The 20,038-nt window shown below is 40.4% G+C and overlaps 1 protein-coding gene across 1 annotated transcript in view; it reads left to right on the forward strand.

Annotated features, from left to right (window-relative positions):
* LOC145343022 (semaphorin-4D-like) overlaps positions 1 to 16,202 on the forward strand; it is a 167,966-nt gene extending 151,764 nt beyond the window's left edge. The window contains exons 17-19 of the mRNA XM_080188762.1: positions 7,534 to 7,740; positions 11,334 to 11,431; positions 14,277 to 16,202. Coding sequence (XP_080044888.1) covers positions 7,534 to 7,740; positions 11,334 to 11,431; positions 14,277 to 14,306 — 335 coding nt within the window. The 3' untranslated portion in view covers positions 14,307 to 16,202. The remainder of the gene's footprint in view (positions 1 to 7,533; positions 7,741 to 11,333; positions 11,432 to 14,276) is intronic.
* The last annotated feature ends 3,836 nt before the right edge of the window (positions 16,203 to 20,038 follow it).

The raw sequence follows: 20,038 nt of genomic DNA on the forward strand, positions 1-20,038 counted from the left end.
CTTGTTCTGTTACTACGCCTGAGCTGTAAAGCTATTTTCTATCCTCCCTCTTATCATGAGTGTGTGTATTCGGCTGGGAAATTGTTAACACCCTCCCATCCCTGGTGTGAAAAATCTAATCTTCTGAGTTAGCACACAGCAAGCTTGAGTTATGACTATTATTAAATTAGATTGAACAAACTGGGGCTTTGGGAAGATACACCACAGCCTACTTTAAAAATCATTCAAAACACCTTCTGCTTATGGACAGCTGGTGAGAGGAAAGAAGTTCACAGTGCCTTTCTCTTCTTTTGGTAACAGAAATTGAGAGCTCAGGTTGAGGATAGACCAAACCAAATATGAACAATCTGATCAGAGTCCAAATCTGAGGAACTAACTTGAAGCCAAGTGGGAAATTCAGTGGCTGAAATAATTTTTTAAAATGCAAGAAAATTACTGCAGCAAATTCCTTTTGCCTAACGGAGAGAATTGATGTACACATGGGTAAAGCAAATATTCACAACTCTCTAAGCAAATTCTTCTCATCACCAGCTTGACAGACCAAAAGTAAACTCTAAAAGTACAGATAGAGGTGGGAGGATAGTGGTGAACAAATGACTGACTGCCCAACAGGGAGACCAAGAATAATGGTACTATTGTGGCAGTCTAGATACCAACCAGCCATTGCAGGTGCACCAATAGGGGCATTAGGACATTGGGCAGACAGTGTATTGCTTCAGAGGGATTAGAGTGGATGATCAGCAACGTTAAGAAATGAGAAAGAGGGGAACAGCCTTAAGGACAATTTCTGGAAACTGATCGGCTCTCAGGATTACGTGGATTCAATGAGAGTGAAGAGAACAAATTGTCCTTATTTACTTTAGCTTCAGAGGTTTACCGGGTTCTGCCTAAAGAAGAAGAAAATGGGAGAGGGTACATGGGATTTACAGAAACTTTGGATTGAGGAGTTGATGGATTTGGGAAGGGGAACCCCTCCTGAAACAAACTCAGCAGCCACCGGATTATTTGCAGACAGGTTTTGGTCTGTTTATGCTGGAACAAATGTAGCCGTTGGTGCAGATCAAGACAACTTTCAGGGACAGGCCCTCGATCACCAGCTCTAGCCTTTTGTTAGCCATATAGAGGGTTTGGAGATTTTGACCCAGAACATCAGATTATAACCAAGAAGTCAGTGGTATAAAAAAAATGACCCTGAGAGAGAAAATGGCAAGAGGTTATAGGGAGAAAGTGGAGGTGATGAGAGGAGAAGCAGGAAGGACTCAGCAAGGTAAACGATAGTCCAAAGTATTTTAATCAGTTTGACTTGGACAAGTGTGAGTGGGTAAATGCATGGCAGATGCAGTGTATATATAATGTGGATAAATGTAAGGTTATCCACTTTGGTAACGAAAATAGGAAGGCAGATTATTATCTTGATGGCTATAAATTAAGAGAGGGGAATGTGCAACTAGGCCTGGGCATCCTCATACACTGGTTATCAAAAGTAAGCATGAAGATACAACAGGTAATAAAGGCGGCAAATGATATGTTGGCCTTCAAAGGGAGATTTGAGTACGGGAGCAGGGATGTCTTGCTGCAATTATACAGGGTCTTGTTAAAACCACATCTGAAATATTGTGTGCAATTTTGGTCTCCTTAGGTAGGGTGTTAGCATGGATAGAGGACTGGTTGTCAAATAGGAGGCAGAGAGTGGGGGTCAATGTGTGCTATTTGGATTGGCGGATGGTGACTAGTGGAGTGCCCCAGGGGTCGGTGCTGGGGCCTTAGCTTTTTACCATTTATATAGATGATCTGGAGGAGGGAACCGAGTGTAGGGTGTCGAAATTTGCTGATGACACCAAGATTGGTGGAACGGCAAATTGCGCGGAGGGTGTGGAGAGTCTGCAGAAGGATCTAGATAGGCTGGGCGAATGGGCCAGGAACTGGCAAATGGAATTTAATGTTGGCAAGTGCGAGGTGGTCCACTTTGGTAGGAATAATGGTAGGAAGGATTATTACTTACGTGGAGAAAAACTGCAGCAGGCGACGGTGCAGAGGGACCTCGGGGTCCTTGTGCATGAGTCGCAAAAACCCAGCTTGCAGGTGCAGCAGGTGGTCAGGTAGGCGAATGGGATGCTGGCCTTCATAGTGAGGGGGATTGAATATAAAAGTAGGGAGGTCTTGCTGCGGCTATATAGGGCATTGGTGAGGCCGCAGCTGGAGTACTGTGTGCAGTTTTGGGCGCCGTACTTACGCAAGGATATTTTGGCCTTGGAGGGAGTGCAGAGGAGGTTTACTAGGCTGATGCCGGAGTTGAGGGGGTTGAGCTATGAGGAGAGGCTGAATAAATTAGGCTTGTACTCGTTAGAGTTTAGAAGAATGAGGGGAGATCTCATTGAGACATATAAGATGATGAATGGGATGGATAGGATAGAGGTGGAGAGACTCTTCCCGCTCAGAAAGGACAGTAGGACTAGGGGGCACAGCCTCAAGATAAAGGGGGGGCGGTTTAGAACAGAGTTGAGGAAGAATTTCTTCACTCAAAGGGTGATGAATCTCTGGAATTCTCTGCCCGTTGAAGTAGTGGAGGCTACCTCGCTAAATATTTTTAAGACCGGGTTGATGGGTTTTTGATAAGCGAGGGGATTAAGGGTTATGGGGAGAGGGCGGGAATGTGGAACTGAGCCACGACAGATCAGCCATGATCTTATTGAATGGCGGGGCAGGCTCGAAGGGCCAGATGGTCTACTCCTGCTCCTATTTCTTATGTTCTATGTTCTTATCTGAGAGAGGATGCTATGGAGGGAGCGCAGAGGTTTACCAGACTGATTCCTGGATGGTGGGACTGATGTATGAGGAGAGATTGAGTCAGTTAAGATTACATTCACTGGAGTTCAGAAGAATGAGGGGGGGGTCTCATAAAAACCAATGAAATTCTAACAGGACTAGACAGGGTAGATGCAAGAAAGCTGTTCCAGATGGTGGGGATGTTTAGACCAGGAGTCATAGTCTAAGGAAATGGGGTAAATCTTTTAGAACTGAGGTGAGAAATTTATTCACCTAGAAAGTGGTAGCTTGTGAAATTCATTGTATGATTTCAAGAAATTGGATACGACTCTTTGGGGGAAAAGTGTGTCAAAGGATATGAGGAGGAAGGGGACTCAGGTTGTTGAGTTGGATAATCAGCCATGATCATAACAAATGGCGGAGCAGGCTTGACGGGTCGAATGGCTTAATCCTGCTCTGATTTTCTATGTTTCTAGATTAATTTTGGTCTTCTAGGCCACTTAGAAGGGGAAGTGCAAAGTTTCCTCAGGGAAAGGGAAAATCAGGGATAGAGGTTTAGAATCAGGATTTGGAAGAACAGATAGCAGCAGTTGTGGCTGCAATAAAGACAAAGGGACTGATTGTGACTGTGAGTAAGGAGGTCTTTCTTAGTTACCCACCCACACTGTGTCCTATTCATCAATGACAGGGCTGCTCCCAGCCTGAATACTTGTGTTCGCTCCAGTATGATTCTTACGTGTGACTTTGCATGTTTGTCGAGGTACTGGAACATAGTGGAAATTATTTAGTGGACACGGGAGCATCTCAGATATTTATTACAAGGCTCCATTTAAACAGTCCTTGACCAAGTGGGGCAACTTATTCCCAAGAGGGTTTTGCCAGAGTTGGTTCAATGGGAAACTCTATTCCCCTGGAGATTGTGGGACCACTACAAACTCAGTGGCCGTGTACATTAATTAACCGGTCAAATACCGGTCAAAATATTAGGATCTGAATGGATGAAGACACATGATGCTGCAGTTAATTTTTGCAATTGCTGCTTTTGGCAGGGAATAGAAAACGGAAAGAAATTTTCCTTATTCCCCCCAATAAAACACACAGTTGAGACAGATAGCAAGGTTATAGTCGTGCAATTTAACTGACCCTGTGGCGACAGCAGTACAGAATGGAGAAATTTCTGTCCTGCACAAAAATAATTGTGAATGAGTTAGAAGACTGGAAGTTAGAATGGACTGAAGTCCATGTCACAATATCAAAGACCGTACCATTTCCCATAGGAGGTGAGGCAGATGGTTGATTCCTTTATGCTTTGGTTGATACTATCGTTGATTCCTTTCAATAAAGCAAAGGGGATTAAGACCAATAGCCATGCATATCAATTCTCCTATTTGGTCAGCTCATAAACCAGATGGGTCACAGATGTTGACAGTGGATTATTGGGTCTTTCAAGTAAAAACATTGCCTGCACACACAAGGTAGCCACAATGGCAGACTTGATCGCAACCATACCCTCAACCACCACAGTATTCTCAGTCCTACATATTTCAATTGAATTTTGGTCAATTTCCATATGTTGGGGCAATCAATACAAATTTGCATTTACATTTAATGGTCAACAAGATGCAGGAACATGCCTTTCACAGGGTTTTCACAATAGTCCCTTCTAGCAAACACATTGAACATTTTCAGCTAAACTATGTTGAGTGAACAGCAACATGCTACCCCTTGACGGAGCTTTTTAATTGTTAGAGCAGGATTGAAGGTGAACACACTAGTACTAATAGGTGCGAGAAGTCCCGTTTCAGTGATAGTGAAGGCAAAAATTACCTCCAGTTGGTGCAGATTAGAGGGAGCCATTATTTTACATTTGGTTGTGTTTTAGCTGAAACTTGATGCTGACACACCCATCACACTACATAACAATGTATCGTAGAATCTCTACAGTGCAGAAGGAGGCCACTCAACCCATCAAGTCTGCACCTACTCTCCAACAGAGCATCCCACCCAGGCCCTATTCTTATAACCTTGCATTTTACCCTGCTAATCCTCCTAACCTACACATCTTTGGACAATAAGGGACAATTTAGCATAGCCAGTACACTGACTCTGCATATCTTTGGACCAAGAAAATATATAAAAATAAAAACATTGGGGGGGATTTTACCATCCCACATGCCACGAGAATTGTAGGGGGGTGGGGGTGGGATTATGCAAAGACCCATTGACCTTGGGTGGGATTTTCTGGTTTTGGGGTGACTGCAGGTGTAAAATCCCACCCATCTTTTTGAAATTAGAATGGATATTTTCCAAATGATGACCTTTTGCTGCAAGCGCTTAGAGTTTGGATCAAATTCATAACAGGATTTCAACGATTAAAAATCAAAAAGTAATTTGCTTCATTTTCAAACTTTGTAATAGTCCTTAGCTGTAGTTGCAACAAGCTTACAAAGATTTAACAGGAATAAGCTTTCATAAAACAAGCAGATGATAAGTAAAACTAAGCTGATTTTAAAAGGGTTTATTTAAGGTATTCTTGCTTTGCAGCCTTTTCAATTCAGTCAGAAATTGGAAGATTTAAGACAAATAATTGTTTAGCGTTTCTCTGACTTTGGTATTTGTGTTTCAGTTTTTGTTAAGCAAGAATAGATATGGTGAGCTTAATGGACTCTTTCTATGCTTTGTGTTGCTCTGCTCTGAAGAGGGCACAAAAAAACACCGTCTCAAATATTCTTTTGATGTGAACTTTGAAAAAAATTATCGGATAAAAGCAAATTTACTGTGGATGCTGGAATCTGAAACCAAAAGAAAAAATGCTGGAAAATCTCAGCAGGTCTGGCAGCACCTGAAAGGAGAGAAAATAGCTGCCGTTTTGAGTGTAGATGAGCCTTTGACAAAGCTTTGAGCTTTGACAAAGGGTCATCTAGACTCAACGTCAGCTCTTTTCTTTCCTTACAGATGCTGCCAGACCTGCTGAGATTTTCCAGCATTTTTTCTTTTGATTGAAGAAATTATCAAAGGACAAGATCTAAAATTCAAAGTCAAAGAAATGCAGCAGATGAGATATTTTAATCAATATGTACAGAAAAGAAAAACTATTTATTTATGTCCTAAGTTGTTTAGTCAGTGTGCAGGATGGATATTGGTTGTGGCTATATCAAGTCCATAATCAGTGGCATGCCCCAGCTGGAACACCAGAAGCTTGAAATTAGTCCTTGGGCCTCTTGTACTTTTTACAGGAGCTGTCAGCACCGGTCATGCTTCTACAGGCAACTTGTGCATTTTACATCCTTGGTTAATGAACTGTTTACTGCACTTGCTGGCAAAGGCCCTAAGGTAATTCCCAGATGGTGAGTTATTGGTAGCAATGGGTGGGGCTTAGGGTTATCAACTTTGAAACTGCTGAGAATATGTTCACCTGACTCCCCACGTTCAGTTTCTGGCCATATACCCTGGCATTGGCCACCTAGCGCATTCACGATGCACTGTCTTTCTTGCCGAGCCAATTGGAAAGTGACTCTTCAATATCCAATTGGATGCTTCTTGACTCTTAGTAAAATAGCTTGTTTTTCAGATTGCTTTTCACCTTCCAACATTCAAGAACATGGGAAAAAGACACTTAATACCCAAAGATTTTTTTCCCGGGTTACTCTCAACTGCTTCCATTCCAGGATAGTCCAGGCCAATGCTGGAAAGTTGGTAACCTATGGGTGTGGTGATGATGGAGGAGTTGGTGGAGGTTGCTGATGGTGGATCTGTGGAGTTGGGGGGAGGGTGCACTTCTGTTCCTTGTGGCTCCACCAAAAAGCTCAATTCAAACCAGTTTCTGCAACGAGTTAAAACAGATTGGTCTCTCACTTAGATAAGTAAAAACCATCATGCCTGTTTTAACAGACCACTCGGAATAACCGCAAAATTGCGTTTATCAATATAACATTGCCTGTAATGCAGGCACAAACTGGATGGAGGATGTACTTCAATCCTTTTTACTAAGCCTAGTGTATCATGGTTGATATATATGCCTATGTTTAATTGCTCTTGGCCATAAACTTCACTAACATTTCATTAATTTGAATCTTATATACCAGGATTGTAAGACATGTTATAATCTGAGCTATAGTGAACATTAAAACTGATTTGAAAATATTGAAGGGAATTGCTCCTGTGACTTTATTGCAGCACATTTTGAGTTATCTAATATACCCACTGTAACTATAAAAGTTAATAAAAGTACAGCAATGAGAAGATGAACTTCTGTTGATGCTGAAAAAGAACTGACAAAGCTACTAGTTTAGTGATTATTCAAATTATTTTTAAGTAACAGGGCCAACATTCTAATATTGTTCAATAAAGTTTGATTCAACATTACTTGGTCAAGAACTTCATGACAAGAAAATGTAGTACACAATGTCTGCAGCAATTCCATATCTTCACTGGGCTGTATGTCGTCACTTGAGGAATCCACTGAGTGCCATTGTATCTCAGCTATTTCATCCAAGCAGCTAAATCATAGGTTTGTGCTCACTTGAGCTCATTTGCCCCAGTTGACTTTCACTGATAGCACTGCACATCACTTGGCAATCCACTTCACTAACACTTTTCAGGTTGATCTGCTGCACTTGTCTCTTCTGACAGCCACTCACAAATCTACACTCATGGCATCTCTCCTGATTTAGATATAATTTTGAGAACTGTTAAAAGGGAGCAAGAAGGAGAGAGGAGAAACCAGGAAACAAATGTGATAATTTATAAAATTGTTACTTTCCACAGGACCCAAAGATTTGCACTTTGTTTGGAAGAAAAATGGTCAAAGAGTGACTGATTCCATTAAGCAGCAAAGTCAGCCATTAAAAGATGGGAGAAGTATCCATGTTATCAGTTGGCTGAAGGACACAGTAACAGCTGACACACAATATCATTGTCATGTTATATCCAAAAAAGGAAAAGCAAACTCAAATGTACTCATTATAGTTGAAGGTAAGCAAAGAAACAACTTGCACAGAAAATGTCCCTAGGCCATTTATCCTCTTCCCCCAAATGATAACCAGTCTGAATTCTGCAACCAGCACAAATACCTGGGTCTCTCTTACCTGCTTGTCAGCCTGAGCACAAGCTAGTTCTGTTTCCATGGTGATTGCATAACTCAATCTTGATAATGACTCTTCATTGTAATTAGAATCTAGCGGAATAAATAAACAATAGAAGCGATTTGGAGAGGTAACTGAAGTTTAATTGAAAAGATTGATGCTGCCAAGGTTAATGGTATCAAGGCAGGAAGTTTTCATGTGGGAGTTCCAGGGAACAGTGTCACAGAACTGATGGTTCTAGCACCAATGTTGGAGTGAAAGGGATGCCCAAAAGAAGAGATTAAAGAGGATTTAAGGGTGTGGAAGGAGATTTCCAGTGAACCATAGAGGATGTTGGAAACCTCTAACAAAGTGGGTCAGCAAAGATGTGAGGGCGATTGTGTTTTAGGTCATTGGAACTTTCAGAGGGTAGACACTGGGCAGCTAGGGAGGAGTGCCTTTTGCAACAATACAAAATATCTATACATATATAAATTTAAAATGCAATGGTTTAATGTAAGCATTTTTCAGCATTATATTGCTGAAATTAAACATTTTGTAAATCTTTTAATTTTTTTCAATAATACACATTGCAAAATAAGATAAATGGATTCCTATGGGTGCAATTGCAGGCCACATAAAGAAATGTAATAAGTCTGCAAAGTTAATGTCTGTTTTAAAAAAAACCCTGTATCTTCCATTGTGTAATGTGGAGTAGTCTAGGAGGCCTGCCAGACCTCCTAATCTCGTTGTCATGGATCTACATGAGCTGAGAATGTTGTTAATTTATTAATCGCCCTTAACCGCCACCCCCCTCCATCATCATAAAGTATAATGCTAAAAGGTGTCACCACACAGCATTATCTGTATGTGTGGTAGGTGACTTATGGTGTACTTTATGTTGTCACAGCCCAGGACAACAGGTTAGGAATTTCCTGGTTTGTATGGTTCAGCATCTAAGGTCAAGTGTATTATGAGACAGGCTGGATTCATAATACAGCAGAGAACCAAAATGAATAGAAAGTTAGAGGAAAACTGAAAAAGGGAATAAGAGGGCAAAAACATTGGCTGGAATTTTACAGTTCCACCCACCACGGATATCGGAATGGGTAAGGGATGGACAATGGAAAGGTTCTTCCACCTCAGGTTTGGGATGAGTGAGGCTGTAAAATCCCACCCAACATATAAGAATAGATTAGCAGTTAACAAAAAAAGCAACTCGAAAGTAAAAGGGTGATCAAGGAAAGATGGAACAAATTATGGATCAAGAAGATCTTGTGGATTACATGTATAAGGTGCTAAATGAAAACTTTGGTAGCATCCTCATCTTTCATGAAGACAGATGCAATGTAGAAGGGCAATTATTCAGGATAAAAATGAAGAATAATTGAAATAATATGAATACTTAGTATAATTAATTAAATATTTAAGTAAAGAGTGGTAAATCTCAAAGTAGAAAATACATCCAGCCTGAATGGGCTCCCTCTTAAGTTGTTGTGGAAAGTAACGGTGAAAATAGCAGAGGTTCTCAGCCAAACACCTCTCAAATGTTTATGTAGTGAGTTGTTAAGATCGGGAATGCATTGCTTGAAAAGGTGGTGGAAGCAGATTCAACAGCAGTCTCCCAAATAGAACAAGGGACATGGATTTTATAGGGCTATGGGGAAAAAGCAGGGGAATGTGACTAATTGGTTAGTTCTTCCAAAGAGCCAACACAGGCATGATGGGCCAAATGGCCTCCTCTCATTATGGATCCTTTAATGAGTGGGAATATTTTCTCCCCAACTGCCTTGTCCAGACCCTTCATGATTTCCAATACCTCTATCAAATCTCTTTTCAGCCTTCTATTCTCCAAGGAAAGCCATCCCAACTTCTCTAATCTATTTTCTTAACTGGAGTTCCTCATCTCTGAAACTATTATTTTGAATCTGCACTCTTAATGATATAGTCTCCAACTTTCCTAAAATGTGGTGCCCAGAACTGGATGCAATACGGAGGTTCGATTCCCAGCTTGGATCACTTTGTGTGGAGTTTGCACATTCTCCCTGTGTCTGCTCTGCTCTGCAGGGTTTCCTCTGGGTGCTGCAGTTTCCTCCCACAATCTGAAAACTGTGCTGGTTAGGTGGATTGACAATGCTAAATTCTCCTTCAGTATACCTGAACAGGTGCCAGAGTGTAGTAACTAGTAGATTTTTGCAGTAACTTCATTGTAGTGTCAATGTAAGCCTACTTGTGACTAATAAATAAACTTTAAAATAAGCTTTTACTTGAGCTGAGATTGAATTAATGTCTTATACAAGTTCAACATAGCATCCTGTTCTTAAAACACTCTGCCCTTTTAATAAAGCCTAGGATAAAGCATTCACTCAACCTGTCCTGAGGTCCCTCTGTTCCTGCAATCACTTTAGAATTGTATCCTTTACTTTATATAGATTCTCCATGTTCTTTCTTCCAAAATTCGTAACTTCACATTTCTCCATGTCTGATGTCCTTTTGAAATTTATGCTATCCTCCTCACAGTTCACAATGCTTCCAAGTTATGTATCATATGCAAATTTTGAAATTGTGCTTGCACACCAATACCTAGGTTATTAATATATATCAGGAAGAGAAAGGGTCCCAACACTGAACCCTGGGGAACTCCAATACAAACTTTCCTCCAGCTCAAAAAACATCCACGAACCATTACTTTCTGCCTCCTGTCACTAAGCTAATTTTGCATCCGTTATTACTTGCCCTTTTAACAAACAAGCTACAATTTCACTCACAAGCCTGTTGTGCAGCACTGTAACAAACATCCTTTGGAAATCCATGTACACCATATCAACAGCATTGCTCTCATCAACCCTGTCACCTCTTCTACAAGTTTATCTGGCATATATATGTACACATTAATTTAACCTGTGAGAGGTCATCAACCTGAAATTTTAACTCTATTGAACAATATACTTCAGTGAAATCAAAAACTTGGTCAAGAATAATATCCAAAGCTGATGTGGTGCACCACTAATTAAGTTTATGGACTTCCAAGACACACATTTTCAAAGTGGGAATCATGAGGGATCCTAGGTGACTAGGCAACAGTCACAGATTTCTGTATTTTATACTTTTTTGACATTAATTAAAAATCAATAGGTTGTTGTTCCTATTGCATACTAAAAATACTCTTCATAATGACAGCATTATTTCCTTTTGCATACTTGACACTGATTAGAGATACAGTTCGGATCCCCAGGAGAATCAATATGTTCAGCAAATCCCCATCCACTTTAATTTAGTATCAGACCAACAGATATTTGGTGAGGTGGCTTGAATGAGTAGTTTCTTATTGGAACGCTGAATTTGAACAGATGCAAACTGACTCATTTCAATTCCCTTATCTAGTTTTGCATAGTACATACGCAAATATGATTCATTCATATATTAATTATAAATATCCAAGTATAGTAAGATTAGACTTTTTTGATAGGGCTGTTGCATTTACTTTGCATACGTTTGATTTAGATACCCTTACCCAAAAAAAGTGGTCGAAGGAACTGGCAAAATGGAGGAAGGCAATAGATGACCATGAACAAATGATGCAGACTTGGATGAAGTCATGGGTAAGAAAAAAAAGCACAAACAAGTGTCAACTGTTTTCAAGAGCTCCCAGTTATCTATATCGGGGAGCAATTTCCCAGGCCCGTTTAGCACTAGCACAAACCCTGTTATGGCTGGTAACTCTTGCGAGAGGTCCTTAATGGGATTTGCACAGGGCAATTTCAGAATGAGATTGTTCCCTGACCCCCGTGGCACGTAATCAAGTTCAAGCCCAGTAAGGGCATAGACCTGATTACCATCAATGTTAATAGATTTAAATATTCATAAATAGATTACTCCCAGATGTTCCCCTTCATTGGCATGAAGACATGCTGGCAGGAATCTCTACTGCTGTCGCGAGATGACAATGCCAAGGGCACGGAGTAAAAAGTCTGACAACACCAGGTTTTAGTCCAACCTATTTATTTGATAAATAAATAAATAAATGTTTACGCCAGTCCAACGCCGGCATACCCACATCAGGGCACGGAGGCCAGTGTAGCCCTGAGGTGGTCAGGGAAATGGCAGGGCAATGCACTGGCACTACCCTCTGCCCTGGCAATGCCAACCTGGTACTGTTGAGGGTGGGGGCAGGGGTGATGGGAGGGCAGGAAAGATTGGCAATATCTGTGTGTCGGGGGGGAGGGGGGGTACGGTAGTCGCATCAGTCTCTTCTTTGTAACAAAGGGGCACCCTTTCAAAACAATACCCTAATCTGTGTAGAGCTAGCCCTGCTGGCGTGTTTAGGCCCAAACCCTCAAGAATAATGGTACTAAACAAGCCCCCCTCCACCCCGGTTTTCTTTGACAGGGTCTGAAAATCTGGAGAGAAAACTTTGTTATATTTCTGGGAAAATTCCTCCCAAGATTTCAGCATTAGAGCCACAATGACGTGCAAATTCCATTCTTCTCAAGGGCATGTGTTAACTTTCGAAGTTTCAGGCTCCATCATTCGAAAACTTCAAAATTAAGTATAAACTTGAATTTTTAATGATTCCGTCCAGCCCTGGCATTGTGTTCTAATAGAATGCTCATCTTGAGTCAGTCTCTAGGTGCTATATCAGAGTTTCATGGCTTGATATTAATTTGCCCTTCACTGGTTTGCTAATTTCCAACGCTTTGCTATTTTATGAGAAAATGTAACCAGGAATAGAATCTTGTTGCTGGGAAATGCTGGGCTTCAGCACATTGTTATATTGTAAAGTAAGCACGCTGTTTTTAAAGGCACTTGACACATTTTCTGTGCAAATTCTCACATAGAAATTGAGAAAAAATGTTGACATCAATGTAAGTTTCCCATTTTGCGTGAAGTCATAACTTTGTTCTATGTGACTGAGAATACCATGTAATGGAACACAATCATCTTGAGTAGGTTTTTAAATGGGCTAGTGTCTAACAATTATATCAGGCAAACCTTTCCTTTAATAGAAGACATTTGGGAGATGATCTTTGGAAATAAATAAACTAATAAGCTCTATGGTAATGTTAAATCTAGGAAATTACTTCAATCTGAATTGCTTGAGGAGGATAAGGGGGTACAGATTCAAAGTAACGAAAAGCAGATTTACGTCAGTTCTTCTTACAAAAGCTCTTGCTCAGTTTTTCTTTCCCTCTCATGCTCCTTTTTCTGCTTTTTTAGGCCTATTTCTTTATGCACCCTCTCCCACATCATTTCTGCTCCCCCCCACCATCCCCTGTTCAATCTCAGCATGTGATATCACTCAAATCAAGGATACAGATTAGAAAACAATGCTCAGAGCAGTATCAGGCTTCAACTGGAAGTTAGAATCAAACCATCTGGATTGACTTCCTAATATTCACTGACTTGCTATGAGAAAGCAAGTTTTTTGCTTTAGTAAAAATAGAAGATAACGTTGGGAATTTCCAGGCACTAATCTGTGCTTTCCCACTTTGTGCCTGAATTTTGTAATTGTAATGTTTGCAAAATGGTGAGCATTTGTCATCAAATGTGAAATGTACAGTGACTCCTGGCATCCACACATGTACAGCCAAATGTCGAAATCCAGAAGTTGCTGCCAGTGATTTCCCCACTCCTCAACAAGTACTGTTCAAACCCATGGGCTTCTGCTTTCTATGTTGTTATTGTACAATCTCTCTGTAATAATTCCATTCCACTAATTACGCAAATAACAACTGCAATGTTTATTTACATTTAGCTAAAATACAGAGGCTTGCAGCCTCATGGCTACCAGTCTGCTTCCAAGAAAATTCTGGAACAGAAACCCCAAATTCCAGAGTGATCCCTCACCCTCTCCCTGATTGGTTCCCTAAGTATCTGACCCTTACTGTACAGATGGTTCCTTAAAGGGACAATCATCACACTATAGTAAACTTTATGCCTTGCTGAATGGCGTTTTAAAATTATATACAAATCATCATTATTGCTGAACAATCCCTCTGACCCTGAAAATTCCACACGTTTAAAATATATTTTTAAAAATTGTTTATAATTTTTCAGCTTCTACCTTAACTCCCCCATGTATATCCTAATCTTTATTTTGCTCGAAATGAGGAGGATAACCTGTGTATTTTGCTTCTGGCTTGCTGTTATGAGATCGCTTCTATCAAACTGCTTAACCTACCTGTTGATGTAGCTGTTGCTAGATGCTGTATATCACCTAGAGTTAGTGCCAAATGAAATCCATGGAACCTAAATCCCCAGATCATTCTGGGAGCTTTAGTCCAGGCCACAGGTGAAAACTATCACTTTGCCACTGATTGAAGAACTAACTATGCCACTGTATCTTTTCAGCGCAGTGGAATCTGTTGCAGTCTTAAACTCCAACAACTCAATTATCTTAACTTTGAACTGAACAATAACCATTTTTTTTCAAAACTCTTCTTACAGGACAGCTGTGATGAGGAGAACTTAAAGTAAGATGCACAGGAAAGGATTTGTATCTGATTAATGAAGCTCAGCTGTCATTTTGTTCCCAGCACCGGCAAGTGAATAAATTTAACCTTGTCAATGGCAGAAGAGCTCTTTTTGAACTTTGAAAGGATAACAGCACAGTTTACTGAATGTAGTTTATTATAGCTATGTATCTTAAATTCTAAGACTATTTCCAGTCAGCCAAAGCGCAATGAGCTTTATTTATGTGCTTCTTTGATTCAAGTCTACAGTACCCTAGATGTGACCAATTTAAAGCCAATTGTAAAGCTTGTTACTTACCAAAAATTGTATATTTAACAGAACAGCGCCTGAGGTCCCCTACTGTTCATCATTCGCAATGATGGTTGTTACACTTGCTTGTGCCTGTGAAATCTGCAAAGAAAATGAGCACTGTGGAACAGAGTTCCATTGTGGAATGAAATACTCCACGTCAAATATTTGTCTGTTACTTGGCAAATTTATTGGAGATGTTGTTATAAGGAAATGTTAGTTTAGAGAAATGGATTCCAGTTCTTGATGCGCTATTTTCCTTACTACTAGAGATTAGAATAATTTTACAATACTGAATCATTCATTTTAATTTGCAGCACAGATGTATGCTTAAATATAAGTCAGGAACCAAGAACTCTTTTTAAGCACATAGCTATCATAAGAATCTTAATTATAAAGATTTCCAACCAAGAGAAGTAACAATATACACTGCTGGACATGCTGTCATGGTACTTCATAACAAATACTGATAATGAAATAATGCTTTAGTTTCAGATAGAAAACATGGCTAAAATGACACTCCTACTCTATAAAACAAATTTAAGTTATTACTATGTGGAATTTTACCAAAACTATTATATTGTGTGTAAAACATATATTCTTTTGATGAAAGTCTGAATTTGATCCTGGGATTTTAAATAAAGTGCAAGAGATTTTCAGTTGTTTGAATGTATGTAAGAATCTACATTCTTATGTATGTAAGAATCTACTTTGCATCAGTAAAATGCATGCTATAGCTTCCACACTTATTATTTGATAAATAACACTAAAGGTCAACAAAACTGAGCTGTCAAGAGCCATAAAGATGTAAAAAACCATGAGGATCATTGTCATAGTTCTTACAGATACTGGCTCTGAATCTTGAACTACAGAACCTGAAATGTTACTGATATCTGTATTTGTTAGCCTTTTTCCAAGTAAGGTTTTTTCAATTCTCAATTGGGCTAAGAGATGAAGATTTCAAGGTAATGTATATCATCATTTCACAGGCGTTTAAGTAGTCAGAACAGTACTATTCTTGCTTCCCATGCAGAAGCACATTTCCAGTCATATTTTGGGACTTTTCTTTGTAGAACCTGGGTATCCTATGAATGTCCAGGGCAATACCAACTTATGTGGGTGTGTGAACCTACAATTCTAAGTAACCTTATCCTTGCTTGATACTCACCCAGTTAATATGCGACATGAGTGGCACAATAATGGGACAACATTGCATTGTGAAATAGAAGCAAATTAATGTTTTGTCAGCTGTGGCTCAGTTGGAGGTCCAAATTGTCATCTTAGGAGGACTTAAAGGATCATATGGCACAATTGAAGATGAGCTGGGAAATTTCTTCTGGCATCCTGACCAATATTTATCCTTCAACCACTATTACAAAACATCATCTGGTCTTTATCTACTGCTGTTGGTGGAAGTTTGCTGTGCACAAATTATTTGTCACATCCTTTACGTTACAAAAATACTTCATTGGCTGTAAAGAACTCTGAGAATCTGAGGTCATGTAAAGGAGCCACCTAAATACATGTTCGTTCGTTCGTTCATTCATATCTGTGCATTTACAAAGTTCAGCAATGTTTGTTCTTCCTGTCATGGCATTATAGTGAAAAGTAATAAAGAGACTTGGTTATATAACCTATTAAGATGTTTAATTAAACATCTTAAACATGTTTGCATTTTTAACAATGTCTACCCTAATAAGTTGAGATTTATTGTACATGATAGTAGATACCTCATCTGGCTTTTCTCTCCCTTTAGAACCGTCGAACGTTACAGCACAGAAACAAGCCTTTTGGCCCTTGGCTGTGCCAAACCATTTTTCTACCTAGTTCCACTGACCAGCATCTGGACCACGTCCCTCCAAACGCCTCTCATCCATGTACCTGTCCAAGTTTTTCTTAAATGTTAAAAGTGAGCCTACATTTATCACTTCATCTGGCAGCTCATTCCACACTCCTGTGAAGAAGCTCCCCCCCCAAGTATTCCTTTAAACTTTTCCCCCTTCACCCTTAAGTCCTCTAGTTTTTTTCTCTCCTAGTCTGCTTGCATTCACTCTATCTATACTCATCATAATTTTATACACCTCTATCAAATCTCCCCTCATTCTTCTATGCTCAAGGGAATAAAGTCCTAACCTATTCAACCTTTCTCTGTAACACTTTCTCAAGTCCCAGAAACATCCTTGTAAACCTTCTCTGTCTGCATTCTTTCAACCTTATTAATATCCTTCCTGTAATTAGGTGACTAAAATTGCATACAATACTGTAAATTTGGCCTCGCCCAATGTCTCGTACAACCTCACCATAACATTTCCAACTCTTATACTTTGAGTTATAAAGGCCAATGTACCAAAAGCACTCTTTACGACCATATCTACCTGTGACGCCACTTTTAGGGAATTATGTATCTGTATTCCCAGATCCCTCTGTTCTAGTGCACTCTTCAGTGTCCTACCATTTACCTTGTATGTTCTACCTTGGTTTGTCCTTCCAAAGTGCAATACCTCACACTTGTCTGTATTAAACTCCAGCTGCCATTTTTCAGCCCATTTTTCTAGCTGGCCCAAATCCCTCTGCAAGCTTTGAAAACCTTCCTCAGTGTCCACTACACCTCCAATTTTTGTATCATCAGCAAACTTGCTGATTCAATTTACCACATTATCATCCAGATCATTGATATAGACGACAAACAACAATGGACCTGGCACTGATCCTTGTGGCACACCACTAGTCATAGGCCTCTACTCAGAGAAGGAATCCTCCACTACTACTCTCTGGCTTCTTCCATTGAGCCAATATCTAATCCAATTTACCACCTCTCCATGTATACCTAGTGACTGAACCTTCCTAACGGGACCTTCCAATGCAGGACCTTGTCAAAGGCCTTGTTGAAGTCCATGTGGACAACATCCACTGCCTTCCCTTCATCCACTTTCCTGGTAACCTCCTCGAAAAACTAATAGATTGGTTAAATATGACCTACCATGCACAAAGCCATGTTGACTCTCCCTAATAAGTCCCTGTCCATCCAAGTAGATCCTATCTCTTAGTACTCCTTCCAATAATTTACCTACTACTGATATCAAACTTACTGGCCTATAATTTCCCGGATTATTTTTGAGCCTTTTTTAAACAATGGAAGAACATGAGCTATCCTCCAATCATCTGCCACCTCACCCATGGATACTGACGTTTTAAATGTATCTGCCAGGGCCCCTACAATTTCAGCACTAGTCTCCTTCAAGGTCTGAGGGTATACCCTGTCTGGTCCTAGGGATTTATCTACTCTGATTTGCCTCAAGACAGTAAGCACATTTTCCTCTTTAATCTGTATAAAGTTCCATGACCTCTCTACTTGTTTGCCTTATTTCCATAGACTCCACGCCAGTTTCCTTACTAAATACGGATGCAAAACACCATTTAATATCGCCCCCATTTCTTTTGGTTCCATACATAGCTGACCACTCAGATCTTCAAGAGGACCAATTTTATCCCTTACTATCCTTTTGTTACTACTACAACGCCAGTTGGTACTACAACTCCACCTGAATGGCATCCTGTACCACAAGACCATGGTAAGCAGCTCACATACTCTGCAGCCTCCCACGCATCCTGACAGGGTAAAAGAACCTCTTACCTGTTGGCTAATTGCAGAGGCTGACACCTCTTACCTGCCTCAGATGCAGTCACACCCTCCTGTCCTGACCACTTTCCAAACCAGAAGATGTTATTGTAATGTGTGTGACCACCTCTTGAAACTAAGTGTTTAGGTAACTGTCAGCCTCCCTGATGTGTCGCAGTGTCCACAGCTCAGTCTCCAGCTTTGTATTTTCCAGTTTTGGGCCTTTTGACTCCTTTTATTGCCTTGTTATTTTGCTGCTCTGTCCTTTTTTTTTCAGTGTTGGCTTTCCTGCCCTTGAACCAAGAAGGGGAGCTTCTGGTCTCTGCTTAGGACATCTGCTGCTGCTCGCCACTGATTTGGATAGCAGCTTTTCCCTTCTGTGTTTTCACCTTTTTCATTTGGCAGTCCCTTTCTTGTGCTGTTGTTGCTTCCTTTTTATTGATTCTGCTTTACTGAGAGGATGGTGAGTGGTTTGATTAATTTCTGGAGTCCTTCATTTTTTTGCTCTTGAGCCTTTCCTATCATCTTGTACACTGAAGGCCTTAGCAATCATAGAGAATGATAGAAACAGTACAGGAGGGTGTTTGGCCCATCGAGTCTGCACTGACCACAATCCCACCCAGGCCCTACCCTCATCCCTACATATTTAACCCGCTAATCCCTCTAACCTACGCATTTCACAACTCTGGCTATGCTAAAAAAATTGCCCCTTAATCAACCTAACCCACACATCTTTGGACTGTGGGAGGAAACCAGAGCACCTGGCGGAAACCCATGCAGACACGAGGAGAATGTGCAAACTCTACACAGACAGTGACCCAAGCCAGGAATTGAACCCAGGTCCCTGGAGCTGTAAAGCAGCAGTGCTAATCACTCTGCTACCGTAACGCCCTATTGGAGGATTGTGATATGAATTTCCTTCAAGACAGTCTGGCTTGTCACTCTTGCTTTGCTTACTTGAGCATTGATAGAACCATGTTTTGAGCAGGCCTTGTAGAGATGCATGACATTTCCACACAGGTTGCATCACCTGCTCTTTAGTTCTTTATTAAATGCCCATCTTGCTTTCCGTTTCAATTGTAAGTTAGGCTTAGTATTTGGCCACATGTCATGTTTTGTTGCAGGTGCAATACAGTCTGGGCTGTTCAATGTACACTAAATAGCCTTGACTTCCTCTGGCAAAATTGAAAGGATGGAAGATGGCTCCATTGGGATCCACCTTCAAGGTGATCTTAGCCTGTTGTTTGTTCATCCAGATACTGAATGATTCCTGACCTGTGTTGTTCCTGATGAAGAAAGTGAACACATGCACTGCAGGGGTTGTACATGTGAATAGTGACCACTTGGACCCACTGCAATGACAAAGTAAACAACCTTGGCAGTGAGGAATGAAAGCAACCCCTGGTTTCTTTTTCTTTGGAAACCTTTAGACTATTGACACATCCCACAATATTTTTGCATGTGATGCCAAAATATCCAATACTGGGGAAATCTTGCAGACAGAAAATGGGCAGGCTTCAAGCAGTACCCTCTTTAATATTAAAGATGTGCCTTCATCCGATATCTTCATTGCTACCCTGATATTACATAATCTCAGGCCTGCAGCTCAGGTGCTTGCAGCTATAACTTGAACATTGAGTTGATACTGTATTGAGGTTAGGGATAAGCTAGCATTAGGAGCTATCAACACTCTTCTTCTTTGCCATCATTGTCATCACTCTGGAGCCAACAAGAGGTCCACCCCAAAAACTGAAGACTCGCAATTTAAGAGTTTACACTTGACCTTATCCAAAAGGCTGAGAGTAGACCTCAGTATTTCAGGCAGCAT

Source organism: Carcharhinus amblyrhynchos, chromosome 5 (genome assembly GCF_965287045.1).
Source record: "Carcharhinus amblyrhynchos chromosome 5, sCarAmb.v2.hapA, whole genome shotgun sequence".
Classification (NCBI taxonomy): Eukaryota; Metazoa; Chordata; class Chondrichthyes; order Carcharhiniformes; family Carcharhinidae; genus Carcharhinus; species Carcharhinus amblyrhynchos.